The sequence below is a fragment of the Podarcis tiliguerta genome (genome assembly GCF_965153285.1).
Source record: "Podarcis tiliguerta genome assembly, chromosome: 7".
NCBI lineage: Eukaryota > Metazoa > Chordata > Lepidosauria > Squamata > Lacertidae > Podarcis > Podarcis tiliguerta.
The window spans coordinates 37754589-37771191 of NC_139540.1; the positions used below are offsets into that span (position 1 = coordinate 37754589).

Sequence of the window (16603 nt, forward strand, 5' to 3'; positions counted from 1 at the left end):
GAAGGGAGCTGTTTCATGTTGATGTCAGATGTGCTTTGCCAATTTGGGGGGAAACCAACAAAACTCTTGCAGATGACCTCAGTGATCAAGCTGGAATGTAAGGCTTTAAGCAGTCCCTAAGGTACCCTGGATCTAAGTTGTTCAGGGATTAATAAGGGGACCTTTAACCTGGTTTGGTAGTAGATGGGCAGTCAGTTCAGATGTTAACAATGGTACCACATGTTGTCAAGTCATAAGCACCCTGGCCACTTCCAAACCAGGCCCAAGGGCAGCCCTGCATAGAGCTCATTGTAGCAATCCAGCCTTGAGGTTACCAATGCATGGACTACACTGGTCAGGCTATTATTTGAGCAAGCATCACTGGGGAAAGGAGAAAGGTTCCACAGTTGTGCAATCTAGTGAGTGGGAGAGGCATATTTTCTATCTGATCCTAAGGAAGTGCACACTCCATCAATGCTTTTCCTCCCCCCTCCTTCAGCTTTCTTCAGTGTCCACGCAGCAAAAGTCCCTGATCACAAATGAAACCTTGTTCAGTAAGCAAATCTAATTAAATGTATCACCAGATTGGAAGGAATAGAACATGGTTTCCATTAATGATTAAATTGTATCTTAAAGAAGAAGAAACATTTGTGGGAGAAAGTTCAACTTGTTCTCACATTAAAAACAGACTTAATATTTTTTCCAAATTTATAAATAATTGCAGCGTATTTCCTTGCCAACAAATCAATGTGTATTTTCTCTTGGAAATTCAGCCAGACATTTCAGTGGCATGTGATGAGTTCTGAAAGGACGTACAAAATGTAGTGCTTAGTATTGCTGCAGTTTAAGGTTGGAAGAAGCTATCTTACTTATAAGTCAGTTAGTACATCAATATCTCAGCAGTTTGGACTTCATGAAATGCAGTTGTTTGCCAATGAGGAAGCTCTCAGAGGAGTGTCATCTGTGGCGTGGTGTAGATGAAAAGGCTCTCCCAATAGCTCTGCACCACTAAACAGTTTTTATTTGTTAAGTATATTATATTTTGCTATTTCCCCCCTTTTTGTTAATGACCAACACAACTATCCAAATTCTTGTTTTCATTTACACAATTGTCCATGGCTGTTTTGCTATGGCATGAGACATAAGAACATAAGACAAGCCTGCTGGGTCAGGCCAATGGACTATCTAGTCCAGCATCCTTATCTCAGAGTGATCAACCAGATGCCTGTGGGGAGTCTAGACATGACTGTAACAGCACTCTACTCACCTGCAATAACTAACAACTGGTATTCAGAGGTATAATGCAAATTCTAAGCAGCATTTACGAATCTTTCATTGAAAAACTATTTTTACATTACATGAGTCTACAGTTATTGACAATGTTGATAAACATTGCTCTAGGACCTAGGAGATTATTTTGGCTGCAAAGGTAGTTTTCAGTTTAATGTGATACTAAGGTGCTTCCAGACAGGAGTTTTTTGTGGGGCCAGAAGTGCTCACACATGCAAGTTTTTTGCAGCATCCACTATGACATCACTAGCATCAATATGCCAACCCATATTTTCTCCCATTTCATCCAGATTTACCCTTTGGGTAAAAAACAAACAAAACAAAACCCTGTTGCCAATGACCTGTTTGGAATAACTCAATGATCAGTTTGTGAATGAAGCTTCCATCTGGAAGCACCCTAAAAAAATAAAAAAGGGGGAAAACTAGGGAAACCTAAAGAACACTACTGGCATTCCTTTTTAAGATACAAACTGTAAGGCCTCTGTCTCAAGAACTATCTAAATATTATATTAAGGAGAAAGTCTGAGTATATCCATTTTGACAGCATTTGGCAAATCTTCAAAAGCCTGTCAAAAGACTTGGAGTAAAGAAAAACAGAGAGGAGTTGCCTTAAAACTAATGATACTGTGACCAGTCCACCTTCTCCAGTGAGCAACTGGAGATTTGACCACTGGAGAAGAACAATTTATTTGAGAAAGGGGGCTGAAACATGTGATCTCACACCTTGACGTCTCCAACCCAATAAGAGATCCATGTCTCAATCTTCTGTCCAAACCCCATATTAGCAAGAAAGGTTGCCCTCTTCTTCCCCATGATTTAATTGAGAAGAATTCCAACCTCAAAGGTATTACCAAGACAATAGTTAAGTGGACCAGTGCTGCTCCAGGTACTTGATCAGAAGCATTTTGGAGTTCATAGTCAAGAAGGCAGGGTGACTTTGATTCACTGTGAATATGTTTTATTCTGCAAGTATCAAGCATAGACAGAATCCAGCTTTCACTTTGTGTCCATTGTGTTGAATCCCAGGGTTAAATGTATTAGCAGTTGCAGGATGGGGTGGGAGGATTTCACTTTGGGAATTGGGCATCCTCTACCCCAGTATCACTGCACTGAAGGAAATTCCCCCCACACATGCTGCTTTTAAGCTTTAAGAAGCATTAGAAGGTCATATCACACAACTCCCATATGCTGTGGTCCTATGAGACCATCTTTTAACAACCTTATCATGTCATTCTGCTTCCTGTTCTTTACTTATATTACTCTGCCACTGGTAAAGCGAGTAAGGAGTAAGGAGATTAATTCAGTCTGCTGCCTTTGCAGAGGAAAGTTCTCTTTCTCACTGGTTCTTTTGTTTCATCATCCAAGGAGAAGCCACAGTTGTGCAGAGTGGGTAGGAGAAGTTCTAGCTCCTAATTCTCAGTGAAACTTCCATATGCAGCACCACTCTGCCTGGCTATGGAACCATCAAGATCTATGGAGCCTTGCCTTACACTGCTTTCCCAGCAGTGCATATGCCTCTTTTGTATGCGACAGGGGTGAGAAATATCTCCATCTGATAGTGCTGGAGAGGGGTGAGTATTCCAATGCTCTGTCTCTCTGCATGCACATCCATCCATCTCCAACTCCTTGAAAGCTTCCATCAACGGTGTCTCCAGAAAAAAATTACACATCACTTGGGAAGACAGGCAAACTAATATCAGTGTAGTGGAAGAAGCAAAGTTCACCAATGTCGAAGCAATGATTCTTCAACACCAACTTTGCTGGATTGGTCATGTTGTTCAGATGCCTGATTATTGTCTTCCAAAGCAACTACTCTATTCCAAACTTTAAAATGGAAAGCGTAATGCTGGTGGTCAACAAAAGAGGCTTATAGACCCTCTCAGGGAAATTTTTTTGAAAATATAATATAAACACCAGCAATTGAGAAACACTGGCCTGTGAGTGCTCCCATTGGAGAATAGCCTGTACCAAAGGTGTCATGGACTTTAAAGAAACTCAGGATGAAAGGGACAAATGACTTAGAGGAGGGCATGTTTGGCAAATCCTCACCATCCTCAACTCCCACCTGGAAACCTATATCCCCACTGTGGAAGGACATGTGGATCCAGAAATGGCCTCCACAGTCACCTATGGACATACTGTCAAGACCATGTTCATGGAAGACAATCTTACTCAGCTACAAATGATTGCCAAACAAAGAAAGAAGCCATCCAAAGTATACACAGTATGTTGAACATGGAGCTGATTTCCTGCTTTAATTTGGAATATTATATTCATTGATATAATAATAATATTTCATTGATCCAACTTCATCATATTTATGGACTCCAAGTCTGCATATCACTTTGGTTTCAGATTACATTCAGGAGGAGCTCATATGTGAAAGATGTGTGAAAGATCTCCCTGCTCTCCTAGATATTGGGAAATATTATTTACACTTAAGGTGACTTCTTCTGCCAATATAAACAATATTTCACTCTATCAGTACAGAAGAACTTGCATGTTGTTGTTATTGTTTGTTTTTTTTAAAAAAAAAAAAACAGCTAAGGAAACCTCTAAACACCTAAGCATTTATATTTCCCAGTCTCTTCTGAATCCTTACCCAAGGATAGCCAACATGGCAACCTCCAGGTGTTGCTGGACTACAACTTCCATTATCCCTGACCTTTGGCCATGCTGACTGGAGCTGATGGGGTCTGGAGTCCAGCAACATCTGGAGTACCACACTGGCTATGCAAGGTCCCAGAATTATTTTACAGTAGGCATCATTTGAACATCCCACAACAGAGCTTTGTAAAACACTTCATTCCTTATCACCTGCTATTTCAGTTCCAAAACTATCTTAAGCACAGATTGCCAACTGCGCTGATATGTGCCAAGCTATGTGATGTGTTCTGAAGGGGCAGACAGCTTAAACCTATGCAGCCACTGCTTATGCAAGACATTCTGTCAATACTTACTAACCTTCAGAACATTACTGTCAGCACAGTACAGTGACGAGAGGCATCCCTTCTGTCTTCTTACATTTCATTTCACTGTTGCAAGCAATAAGTGTACTTACCTATCCATCACTGTCAACATTTCTTACATCTAAAACAAGTATTTTAACATATCAACAACACACAGAAGGGAGTAGAATTCCCTTCCATTTCCCTCACTCTAATTCTAAAACCAGAAAATCAAATCTCTATTATAAAAATAAACTATATACCTTTTGCACATTTAATTTTTTTAAAAATGGAAAGGGGTGAAAGGGGGTTATATGTGGCTTTTGGCTCATAAAGCCAAATGAGAGAAATGACGGCATGCTTGATTAATGTAGAATAACCACAGCATCCTAGTTCACAATTGCTAATGGAGATTGAAGCAGCCAGATTTTTTTATAGGTGTCAAACAACTGAAGATATGGGTAGTTGATGCTGCCTCAGTGACCTACTGGCTGCTTCAAAACTAGGATCTGTTTTCTGATTGTCATGTTCAAAATTGTGGATGATTCCTGGATAAGGATGCCTGTAAGCGTGAGGACTAGTGGCTGAAGTGGATGGTCCAGTCACCAGGTCAGGCTCAGGCCTGGCAGGCTGTAATCTTAAAATCCTGAAGTCAGTATAATAACATTGTACTGCAGAAGAAAGGAATGGGGAAGTAGATATCCAATATTGGCTTACAATCTTCCTGGACTTGAATCATCTGCTTGAACACTAATCTTAGTAATGTACTGTTAAGTTGATTACTGCCATAAATATACAATTACTCTATTCTCCCAGGGATGCTGCACGCCATATCAATGAACAATTCAGAAAATGAAATGTGGAACTGAAATCATTACAATGAAATCATTTTAAGTATCTATTACTTATTCACCTTGGAATAAACCTGTTCTGCATAGCTTGTGTAAGTAAACTCTCAATTATTTATATGCAGTGCAATTGTACCTTGAATGTATCTGTACTGTGGGGATTAAACAGCTGGTGTTTCCCAGATCCCAGAATAAGAGGACCAGAAGCCTTATTTTCTCCATAAACATACAGGGACACAGTTGCTGTTGTGCCAGCTGTTTCAAAACCTCCAGTGACTACAGTGATTTTCCAATCTTCTCCTGCAGGTAAAAACAAAATGAAAATGAGTGCCACTGACTGAGCAGTTTTATCTCGGGGACTACCATGTGCCTGGAGATGTGTGTAATACTGGCTTTATTGCAAACAATGCATCACTAAGTTTACAGAACAGGAGTAATTGTTCCATTAAATAGGGAAGGTAGTGCTCAAAGGAGAGATGGGTGAGTGAGAAAATGCTGAAGACAAAGGTTGCATTGGATAATAATAAATATTTAAAGGCAAGATTGCATTAGATTCTAGAGCAATGAGGTGCTCTTCAGATATGGTTGGATTACATCCCTGGCCACTGCCCATACTGGATGGGGCTGATGACAGCTGGTGACCAACAACACCTAGACATTGGCTATACCTGTTCTAGAGGGAAAACATCATGCATCTTTAACACTAATGCATTGCATATGATTAGCTGCTTGTAATTGCAGTTGGATGGACAATGACATTTCTAAGTAACCCCCTGCATGCTTACATGTATCCCTTAGTTTACAGTATCTAGAATTTAGCAGGATAGTACAAACATAACTAACTGGGACTAGGTAAGATCACTACTGTCTAGTATTGCATTCCTACATCAAAAAGCAGAAATTATGTTCACTTCAATCACTTTAGAGATTTTCTGCCTTTATTTGCAGCAGCCTCCATTTAGCAATTACAATTCAGTCTGCAGAGAGCAAACACAATTAATAAAATACCAACCCACAGACTTGTTAGTAATAAATGTCACAGTGTGTACTTCAGCTATATTAATAGGGAGGGGAAAACCTTTTGCTTGTTAATTGGTGAACAAAGGTTGAGTCTGGAATCACAGTCTCTCTTTTCGCCCACTTTTGCTTTCCTTTGAATGTCTTCTTTATCGCAAGAGAGGGATTGAGTGGCTGAGGGTTTGATGGTCTCCACTCCCACGTAGGTGGAAAATGGGGCAGTGCCTCACTGGTAGATGGTTGAGTCTTCCCAGTCAATGCTGTATTATACTTATTATGTTTTAAAATGTTTGCTCTCTCTCTTTTTTTGAAAGCCACAATGAGACTTGGAAAAGCATCACATAAATATTTTAAATAACTTGTTAGATGTTCTTTCCTCTTGTTAGAAAGCTCACTCCACTATGTCAACCAGAGCTTTGGCCTTAGCCAAAGTTTTCCTATTTCCTAGAGCTGGTATTTTCAGCAGAGGAGAACACCTTATCCTCAACTCAACCCTATGGATAGAAGACCCTAACATCCTGCAAGTAAGCGCCTCCTGGGTGCATTCTTCCCCGTGTATTTTTTCTCCTGTTCTCTCAGTAGCTTCCCAGTCTCTTCCCTCATCTCCCCCTGCCACTGGAGAAGCGGGCAAAAGCCAAGCATGCACCCTAGATTTCTTTTGACACAAATAAATGAATCTACATATTACGGCAAGGACTGGGATCACTTGCCACTCAGCGGCTGCATTCTACAAATGTCACATGTATGTCATCTGTAAATTGGTGCTCTTGAAGATCTGGGGATGTGAATAGATGGCAGCACATGCCTGAAAGTAGGGATACTGCAGAAGATTGTGATTTTGGGCATGGGGTTACAAACACTAGTAACACTTGACTATGAGCAGGTCTGTGAGTGTGTACCTGATGCCAGCCGCCTAATTTAAAACAGATATGATCCATAAAAAGGTACTCCACTGTCAAAGAAATAATATCTCTTCTTAGAAATACATGCAAGTACTGAAGACAAAGCTAGTTGTTTGAAAATACTATTTATGCATCTATGTAGATGTTTACATAAGAAAGCTGTCATTTTGCACATATTTTTGCATAATAGGTTCGAATATAATTATCAATTCATCAGACAGACTGCATTTGAAATAAAGATAGTGGAATATAATTGCATATTAGGAATACATGTTTTCAAAACTTTCTCTTGACAATATATTAAATGTTCATCAGTTTAGGGGCCAATGCAGGATACTACTTCAACTGTGCTTACGGGATCCAAGATGGACCAAATCACACATTCTCTTCACTCTAGGATACAAATTCCACCCACCTGCTGCTGTGCTTAAATGTGATTAAGTTTAGTCACAACCTGTTCACCTCCTAGGTGGGGCTACTTTTCTGTCCAATCTGCTGCCTGGCGCCATTATTATTTTTTCTTCAAGTGCCTGTTAATGAGATCCCAGCCAATCCAGGATCATATCATGAACACAATGTCACAAGGTCAGAGTGAAAGTAGAAAGCCTTGTACACTTTCTGAATCAACTTTGTGATGAGATTTGAATTTATGATGACATCAAAAGGCTAATTCAAAATGAGGGCAGGAATGGGGACTGTGGAGTTAATGGAACCATGAACACTGTCACTCCAGTTTGCAATCCCCCTGCCCTCAAAGGTGAGACTTTGGAAATAATCACGGAAAGCCCACCCCTACTCGTTTCAGCTCAGCCTTAGTCTTGATTAAATGATAGAAAGCAGAAGATGAATTTACCATTTTCTTCCTCTTGCATTTTCAGCTGATGATTTATTTGCATTTCTGCCAAAAATAAAACATCAGTGCAGTTAATAATAGAGTTGTCAGGTTACAATGAAAAGTGGAAGGAGGGAGGAGGCGTTCATATATTAACACTTCTGCTTTTACAGAGGAAAATGTATTCTTTCACAAACCAATATGGGGATTGTAGAAGCATTTGAAAACAGTAACCAAGAATGGTCCTTTGACATAGTACACTAAATAAGTGGTAATTACTGCTTTATGCTCTGCCCATAACTCACTGCAGTATAGAAGATCTGGTGGTATAGGTACAGAAATACCTGGACCATTATACCTGTAGTGGAAACTGATCATTGGCTGGTCACTGGTACTCCTGCAGTGATGGCCCCTTGCTGCTATTACCATAGAATAGCTATGCAAGGTCATATGCAGTGATTATCAGGGATGAAGAGAAGTCATGACAGCTGTTGGTACATATGCTCATGAATCATTACTAGCTGGAAGGCCAGAGGTGAAAGGGGCATTGCATTGCATTTACCTGCAGCAACACACCTACCGGTAACTTATTGTGCAGTTGCAGATAAGACACATACTATAAGTTTTAAGGAAAACAAGGGTTTCTGTCCTGGTGTTACATAGTTTCCATCTTTATGCTAATACAGGAGCAGAGAGCAAAGGCAAAGAAAAATTGCAAGCAGGAAGGGGGTGCTTTTTGTAAAAAAAATATTATTAACTGACCAATCAAATCAAATCACATCACATAAATTCCGAATTACAAAGCCGAATTTTAATTTTTTGTTGAGGGGACCCATATTTCAAGTTCCGAAGGGGGATTCCGATCATCTTCTTGCTGCTGCATTAATATCCAAATCAGTCCAAATAAAGTTCATAATTCTATCCAGTCTTATCTTGCTGTTTCCACATCTCATCTTGTTGGTATATATTTTTTCTTTTTTTCTTTATGATCTCTTCTGATAATCTCCTTAAGCAGATAAACCCCAATTGTAATCCTGTGTGAATTTTTCCGTTCGTCCAATCCTCATATCGAGATGGTTTCCATATATCATTACTTTCATAAATAACATCGCTCTTTCCATCATTTATCTCGCAAACTGTCGTTCTTAAGTCCCTCTGAGGAGTCTCACACACAATACAAAAGCAACTCTATTTCTCCTCCCAGACTCAAGTCCTCCGACAGAGCTTGCCAACATGGCGACGGTATTTTTAACTGCGTCATTCCAAAGCTCTTATACATTCCACTATCTTCTTAAAACATGCTTTGGTTAGAAAATTTATCTCCACATAGTCTTAAATCCACAGCTTAAGTCATTAAAACAATATTTCTGACTTGTGAGGGGGGGGGGATTCCTGTTTAATCACATAGAGGAAAGAAAGGAAAGTCCCCCCCCCTCCCCCATCGAGTCCCTTTGCCATACCGAGTCTTGGCGTATCTTCTCATGATTTATTCTTGTTCCTCCGACTCATCTTGTTTATCAGAGATCTCTTCAGTTAGCAGTCTTTACTCCCCCTCCTTCCTTGAAATATGTGCATTCGCTTCATCCTAATTGTTTCTTTTTAAGTTCTTGCAGCTAGTGGCGCGGAATAGAGACAGCGTCCAGGAGCGCCGAGATCCCACAGGAGGGCATTCTGCCTAGTGCCCCCATCCCACAAATTTGGGGGTGGTATAGGGCACAGCAGGCAAGGGCAGCCCCCCCACAACCTTGGGGGGGTAGGGAGGCTATTTACTCCCATCACAGCCTCCTAATTACCTCGTGTGGGTCGGAGAGATGTTATTGTCAGCCATCTTCCGATGCGCCCCTAGTGGCCCCCCCAGGAAGGGGGGTGCTTAACCCTCCCACCCCAGCCTGCAAATTCTCCCTTTGTCCCAATTGTTTTATAACCCCCACCCTGCTAGCCTCTAAAATCAAGTGGGCCACTTGGCTTCCATTTTCCTTTATGCAAACAGCAAATTGATTTACAGAGCAGTCCTATGCAATGTTACTCAGACGTAAGTCCCACTGTGTTTAGGATCTCCACCTCCACCTCCATATTTTAATTGTATCATTTACCTTGAGCAGAGAGTTCAATTTCTGAATGAACTGTGCCTTGGGAGGTAAATGGCAGCCACCTGAGAGTAGGAGAAGAGAAAAAACAAAATGAAATAAAGAAAATGAAGTAAGTTTTGTTATTTCCATACGTAGCATTAGTCTAACTGGGATAATTTCTTCAAGTGAACATGTTGCACAGGATAGGAATTGTTCCATAAGTCCTACAAAGCTTTTAACATTGATAATGAAATATTTGCATGTGAAACACATGCAATTATCATACAGCAGCCCTTAATTTATGGGAAGCTTGGACAACACTCCCTTGCAGGAGCAATGCAAAACACAACAGACCATTTCAGAAATATTAAGTTTTTTGAAATGACTATCATTATGTCACCTTTTAATATGGTAAATAAATGGTTTCAGCAAACAAATCTCATTCTGGTACAGCCCTTTGAATTATAGAATGCTCTACCTTTTATCTCACTAAGTACTGCTAATTTGCCCTATCATACCATGGCTTTGCTAAACTTCAATTATAAGCACATCCTAAGCAGGATCAGAGCCATGTAGGTCACAAGAAGCATAAAGAAGATAACTGCAGTATCAGAAACTCAATTTCCAATGAAACTCCAGATGGTGCGTACATATCTGGAACTATCTAAGCATTTTTCCCTTTCCAAGGATGCTTTGTATCAGAGATGTTTCAGACTGACAAACCACATCTGTCTGCTCACTTCACAGAATGGAGAAAAACAGTAGAACAGCCAAGGGATCCATTGCAAGGAAGGGCCCATGAAGTGAAAAGAGTCTTGTTGTTGGGGTCTGGACTCCAGAGCTGGTCCTGCCATGAGACAGGGGCAGCTGGCGCCATGTCTGGTGGGAGGTGAGTGGATGAAGACAAAAAAATGGGGTCTGAAAGGTGAGACAAGGCTTTTTAAAGTTTTGGCCCTAGCAGGGGAGTGAGCAGCACCATTTGGGAGCTCTGTTTTAAGGAAGCAAAATGCATCACGCATCCTCTAAACACTAACAAGTACATTTGACTTGGAAGAGAACCATTTGGAAGGCAAATAAAAGAACTCAGCACCCTGATAGTGATTTTGAGCTTCAAGCAGGAAAGGGCCCTAGCTAATCAAATATATGAAGCGGCTGATTACTTCGGTGCTAGATATTGTGAAGGACTGATTACTATATATGCACATATTGCTCATGCAAAACTAAAAGATAAAAAACCGTTAGGCTTCTAAATATAAAACCAGACAAAAGAACAGTTAGCTGAAATTCTTAAAGGTTATTCGAAGTCATGCATTTTGGCAGCAAGAAATATCTTGGTAGTCAACGGTTTAAGAGTGGTAGGGAAGACATGGTCTATGCTGGAGGAGCTTTTGCTGAATAAGGTAGCTGAGTAAAAAGGAAACAATGGGGTAGTATTTGTTAGAGCAGGTGTGGGAGCTTGTGTTGAAAAGGGTATTGTATTTCTGTATTAGGGAGGGAAGGTCTTACTGAAGTCCCATCTGTCCTAGTTCTGCGTGGGAATGGGACAAAAGCCATCCCATTTCCATGTGGATCTTTAATCTAAAAACCTTTCAAACTCCATACAGAAATGCAAAGTTACTTCTTTTATAGGACTTATGAGATGGTCCAAAGGCTCCATCACTGCTTCTGTTTGTATTTCAAAGTTGTTGTTTTTTTAAAAAACGTAATCAATTTAAAACTTTTAAAGAGGCATTAGATTCCACTTAGGAAATAAGGTGTTAGGAAAGTTACTTTTAGATGAAGACTTTTAATGAAATACAACCTTTCACAGTTGAAAATATATTCTGAGTTTTTCTCAGGTTCTCTGATGACTACTTTCTCACAGTACCAATACTGTGACATGCTATAGGCCTTGCAGCACAACAGCACCTTCTGTAGTCTTCCAAGTGACACAGCTTGTATTTCAAACCGATCGACCTAAAAGGCAAGAAACAGGTTTCATATACATTTATGCAGTCAATAATAACCAAAGGTCACAACCAGCTCAGTGCTGAAACATTATGCTGCAAACACTATTGAGAAAGCTTGATTAACCACTTCCCAAAAGTCATGCAAGAATTCCCATTGGCTTTAAAAGGAAATAATATTTCTTGTTAGTAATAATTAGTCTTTCTTTATATCCTTTCTAAACAAAGAACTATAAAATATCTCAACAACAGTCCAAAATATTACAGAGGAAGATATTATTATGAGTGGGGAAGATGAAAATTACTGTGGGTTAGCTGTCCCTCTCCAGGAACAGCCATATCTGGTGAACCAGACAAAGCTGGTAATAGACACTTCTAGCTGAAGCCTCAGCCTCAGTCTCAGCATCAAATAACAGTGCTGGATTGAGGAATACCCCCATTTTCAATGCTACACATTGAGATGATCTATCTGATCAAAACATATGAAATTATGATTCTATTCCCATTCAGAAATATTATTTAATGGAAGTTTTACTGAGGTTCTCAACTTAAAATAGAGTTTCTAGAAGTGTGACTAATAGAGCTTTTCCAATTCTGTCTGCACTGTTTGGCTTGCGATTCCACAGGTGAATTTCTAAGATACTGAAAGTGCAAGCCACATGAACAAATCAGTTAACCTGAACTATCACATTCTCTCGTCTACCTTTTCTTCACTTTTCACAACCATCCCAAAAGTCTTTCTTGCTGCCTTATTTTTCTCTTTTCTATTTTCCTTCAATTTCTTTTATCAGTTATTTATAGGATCCTGCTTTTCCTGATACTGATATTCTCTCTCAAAAACGGTATGCAAGGTATTATAGTTTACCAAGTGTTAGTAAAGAAAGTGATGCAAAATTTGACTCAATTTCCTTCAGAACCTAGTGTTAAGTATGCTGTGTATTAAAACCACTTTCATTTGGTCTGAAATGGGAGTATACTGCTTCTCTTCAGCAGGCTTACCATTCCTCTCTGAAATTTCACCGTCTTGTCCGATTTGTGAAGAAGTCTCAAACCAGAATCTCCTCTTTCTCCATATATGCATAAATAAACAGAAGAATCTGTTTCAGCATCTTCCAAGTGCCCCGTGTACACATAAACCTGGTAACTCACAGCTAGAGAAGACAACCAACATTTTAAAAGATGCAAATAATTTGAAACCATACAAACTGAGTGTAATGTCATGTTACACTTAACCTTCAGGCTCATGCTTAAATACACAGCATGCATCGTCAACCTAACACTCATGGGGCACATAAGAGGCCCTCCCTGGGACCTACCAAGTTCTATTCCTCCTGCTCCTCACACCACTGGGGCCAGGCTTGAAAGAAATCTTCTTTTGTGCATGTCCACACATGCACATGTGGTACATACATGCACCTACATGGTGCATGCATAACTGTGGCACATACACATTGCTGTGCCCACAACAGTTTCGAAAAGGTTGGCAGCACCTTCCGTAAATACATGGTGTGTGGGTGGGTTGCGTAATTGCTTTTAGTTTGTTTCTGTTGGTGCTTCATAAAGCGATTCATAAATGAAATCAAATAAATAAACAAACAAACATGGATACTATTGTGAAGCCCCACTGATTCGAATGAGTGGTTGGCATTGACAGGATTGTGTGCAATGATCTTTGTGAAAGCCATCTCATTTGGTAATAGTTGTAATATTAATTATTATGGTTCTTTGAAGAAAGAATATGCTATTACATGGATAAAGGCTTCTTCCTTTTTCCACTACTGGAAGTTCACACAGAGTATCTCCATTCCCTCTGCTCCTTGACAACCATTTGTTTGCTGAAAAATTCAGAATTTTTCCACTCTTTAGATGTTGTAGGGTTACCTATGAAAGGAGGGAAAAAACAGCAAAAACCTTTATACTTGTAGTTTTATCACTGTGCTTCTCTGCTGCACTGGGATGTAACTAAAATAAATAAATAAATAAATAAATAAATAAATAAATAAATAAATAAATTCCACTTCATAAATTGTCAATTACTACCCATTATAATTATTAACATACCACAGGATTTATCTGGAAATAACCTGAGGATTAATAATGGAAAGGAAAAACAACAGCACAAGAACACCCACGCTCATATAGTTAACCACAGAAGGGAGTATCAATTTAATTCTTTTTTTAGAAAAAGTTGCATTTAAAAATTGAATATTTTCATTTTGACATAAAATTTTCAGGTGCAATTTTGATGGCTTCATTCAATGCTAGAATTTTGCATGTTTACTGGTATAGCTTTTCCGCAAGGGCAAACGTTAGCTGCAATGCTAGAAAACACAGTTTTCCAATATGTTATTTGTTGCCTTGATTGAAAGTTACCCTTTGAAAAGCAAAAGCTACTGTTTTGAGCCTTGGACTCAGATGTTTAAGAAAAGTGAAGCAAACAAGACAAGGTGTGTGGGGGGGGAGAAGAATCCCTGAAATAATTGGAGCTGAACTGAACTGTTTCCAGTACATCTGGGCTTACTGTTTCTAAAGTTCTGAAGTTAAGGTCCTTGAGCTGATGTTGGAAACTATTGTTACTACATGATTCAAGTTTTAAGATTTCAGCTTGTAAGTTAAAATGTCAGAATAAAACATGGGCATGGTGCTACAGGAGCCAGCTACCCAGGCAAGACACAGATATGTATTGAGTTCCGAAAGAGTACTACATTGTAGCATGAATAAATATTCCAATATAATACCAGATGCTGTGAGCAAAACATGAGAAAATAAGTCTTTTGTTTTATTTTTTAAAACCATATAGACAGGGTTGTGGCACTGGGGCGATTTTATGACCTTCAGCACTATGCCGTGCTTGTGAGTCAAAACAGGATGTTGCTCCCAGCACAATTGCCCTAAACTAAAGAGGGAGGTTTGTGCACTGAAACAGACTTTTGCACACAAATCATGTACTGGATTAGACCCAGAAGGCCTGCAAGTTCGATGCATATTGAAATGCAGAACTCATCTATCAGCATCACATCCATTTCAACAGGGTGCACGTTCAGACACTCATGTGATGCAGAGAAGCACATTCTGCATTACAGAATGCATTTAGATGCACATCCATTTTCACCTATGCTTCCTGATCCAGAGAGTGATAGATAAGAGCAATTGATGGGTAAAGGCCTTTACTCAAGTCATGGACACCAGAGCCAGACGGCATACAGAGCAACTGTGCAAACTGTGCAAAAAGTAAACTGAGCAGAGAAGGGGCGTAGTTAACACAAACAATGATTACGGCTGTCGTTCTTGAGTATTTAGAGGGCTCACTTTGAGTGCTCAAAGCACTTCACAATCAAATACATTATCATGTTGTAATCTTTGCAACAATTTTGCAAGGGAAGCCAATATTATTAATTTCCATATTGCATAAAGGAGGCTGTCAGAGATAGTCACTTTGCTTAATGCTACTTAGGCAGCAATCCTGTGCACACTTACCAGGGAGCAAGAGCTATTGAACTCAGTGGGACTTCTGAGTACAGAAGAGTAGGATTTAGTGATTTTATGGCTAAGATGAGATTTGAACCAAGAACTTCTCAACTCACATCTTCAGCAACTACAGTATATAAGCATGGAATAAGCACCACTGAAATGAATACTGATTATATTACAGCAGTGCTTGGTGGAGTGGGGCCATTAATGCTTTGAAAGTTTTAAATCAATCACATGAATCAGCATTTATAGATCACATACACTTAGGCGGTAGAAATGCATGTTATGAATGAAAACATATCAGTTTCTTGGGTGCCTCAAATAAGAAGACATTATGTAGAGCTCTGAGGTTGTGCTTATTTATAAAAACAAAACTAGTACCAATAAATCACCTGCATCCCTCAACAATCAACAGTGAATTCAATAAGTAACCTGTGCTTTTAAAAATAACTGACAAATGTTCATATAGTATACTGTATTTTATTAATGGAATGAGTCCTGAGCCTTAAGAGCACAGTCACAACTGGAAAGTGTTTTCTTTTTTAAAAGCACTTTTTGTTATGTAATTGCATGTAAGGAGAAAAATTGATTGGGCTTTTAGTTAGTGGGTTGAACCTAAGATTCAGAGTATATCAAAGCTCCATTTGCATTGTACCTAATACTGCATAGTGAAAAGCTGTGCTTTTCTTCTTAGATAGAAATGTTATATAAGCACTGCTGTTTTTAGAATGGCTAGTCTAACATTGGGGGGGGGGGGAGTCAATAAAATGAATCATTAACCAACTATAGAAGCACCCAGAAAATAGATCAAAAATCTTGCCTTTTCCAACATCCATTCTGGCTGTTTGCTTGTTCCATCATGCCCTATTCTGATTTTGTAGATGTTTCCAATATGTTTTATTTCAACCTGAATTGTAAAAAGACAGATACAATATATCAACTATGGCATAACAGAAAAAAACAGCAATTCTGTACATGGCCTGCAGCATGGAGTCACCATTATGCATACAAAGTGCCATGTGATATGGACATACATACATGCACACAACAATCTACTTTTCATTATTTTTCCATCACATCCTATATATGGTTGTGAACACCTGATTAGGATGGTTAATCAGAATGGTTAGTCTATCACAGTTTCTGTTAAAGTATGGGATGCCAGTGTTCAATGTCTCAGTGTCTCAATATGGGGTCTTTCACCCCTAAGAAGCTGACAAAGTCAGAGAGACTGACTGATAAACATCAAACTTTGGTGCAAATTCGACATTAAGAGGTGTGTTGCAAAAGAGAGAGAGAAA

General features: G+C 39.4%; 1 protein-coding gene across 4 annotated transcripts in view; it reads right to left on the reverse strand.

Annotated features, from left to right (window-relative positions):
• RP1 (RP1 axonemal microtubule associated) overlaps positions 1-16603 on the reverse strand; it is a 177878-nt gene that overhangs the window by 92332 nt on the left and 68943 nt on the right. For 2 of the 4 annotated variants that reach the window (XM_083450883.1, XM_083450884.1), the window contains 7 exons: positions 16123-16209; positions 13580-13712; positions 12831-12982; positions 11687-11841; positions 9910-9968; positions 7838-7882; positions 5202-5365 (listed from right to left, as the gene is read on the reverse strand). In XM_083450883.1, the coding sequence (XP_083307009.1) occupies positions 5202-5365; positions 7838-7882; positions 9910-9968; positions 11687-11841; positions 12831-12982; positions 13580-13712; positions 16123-16209 (795 nt within the window). The remainder of the gene's footprint in view (positions 1-5201; positions 5366-7837; positions 7883-9909; positions 9969-11686; positions 11842-12830; positions 12983-13579; positions 13713-16122; positions 16210-16603) is intronic. The other 2 variants (XM_083450885.1, XM_083450886.1) reach the window with 1 other exon arrangement.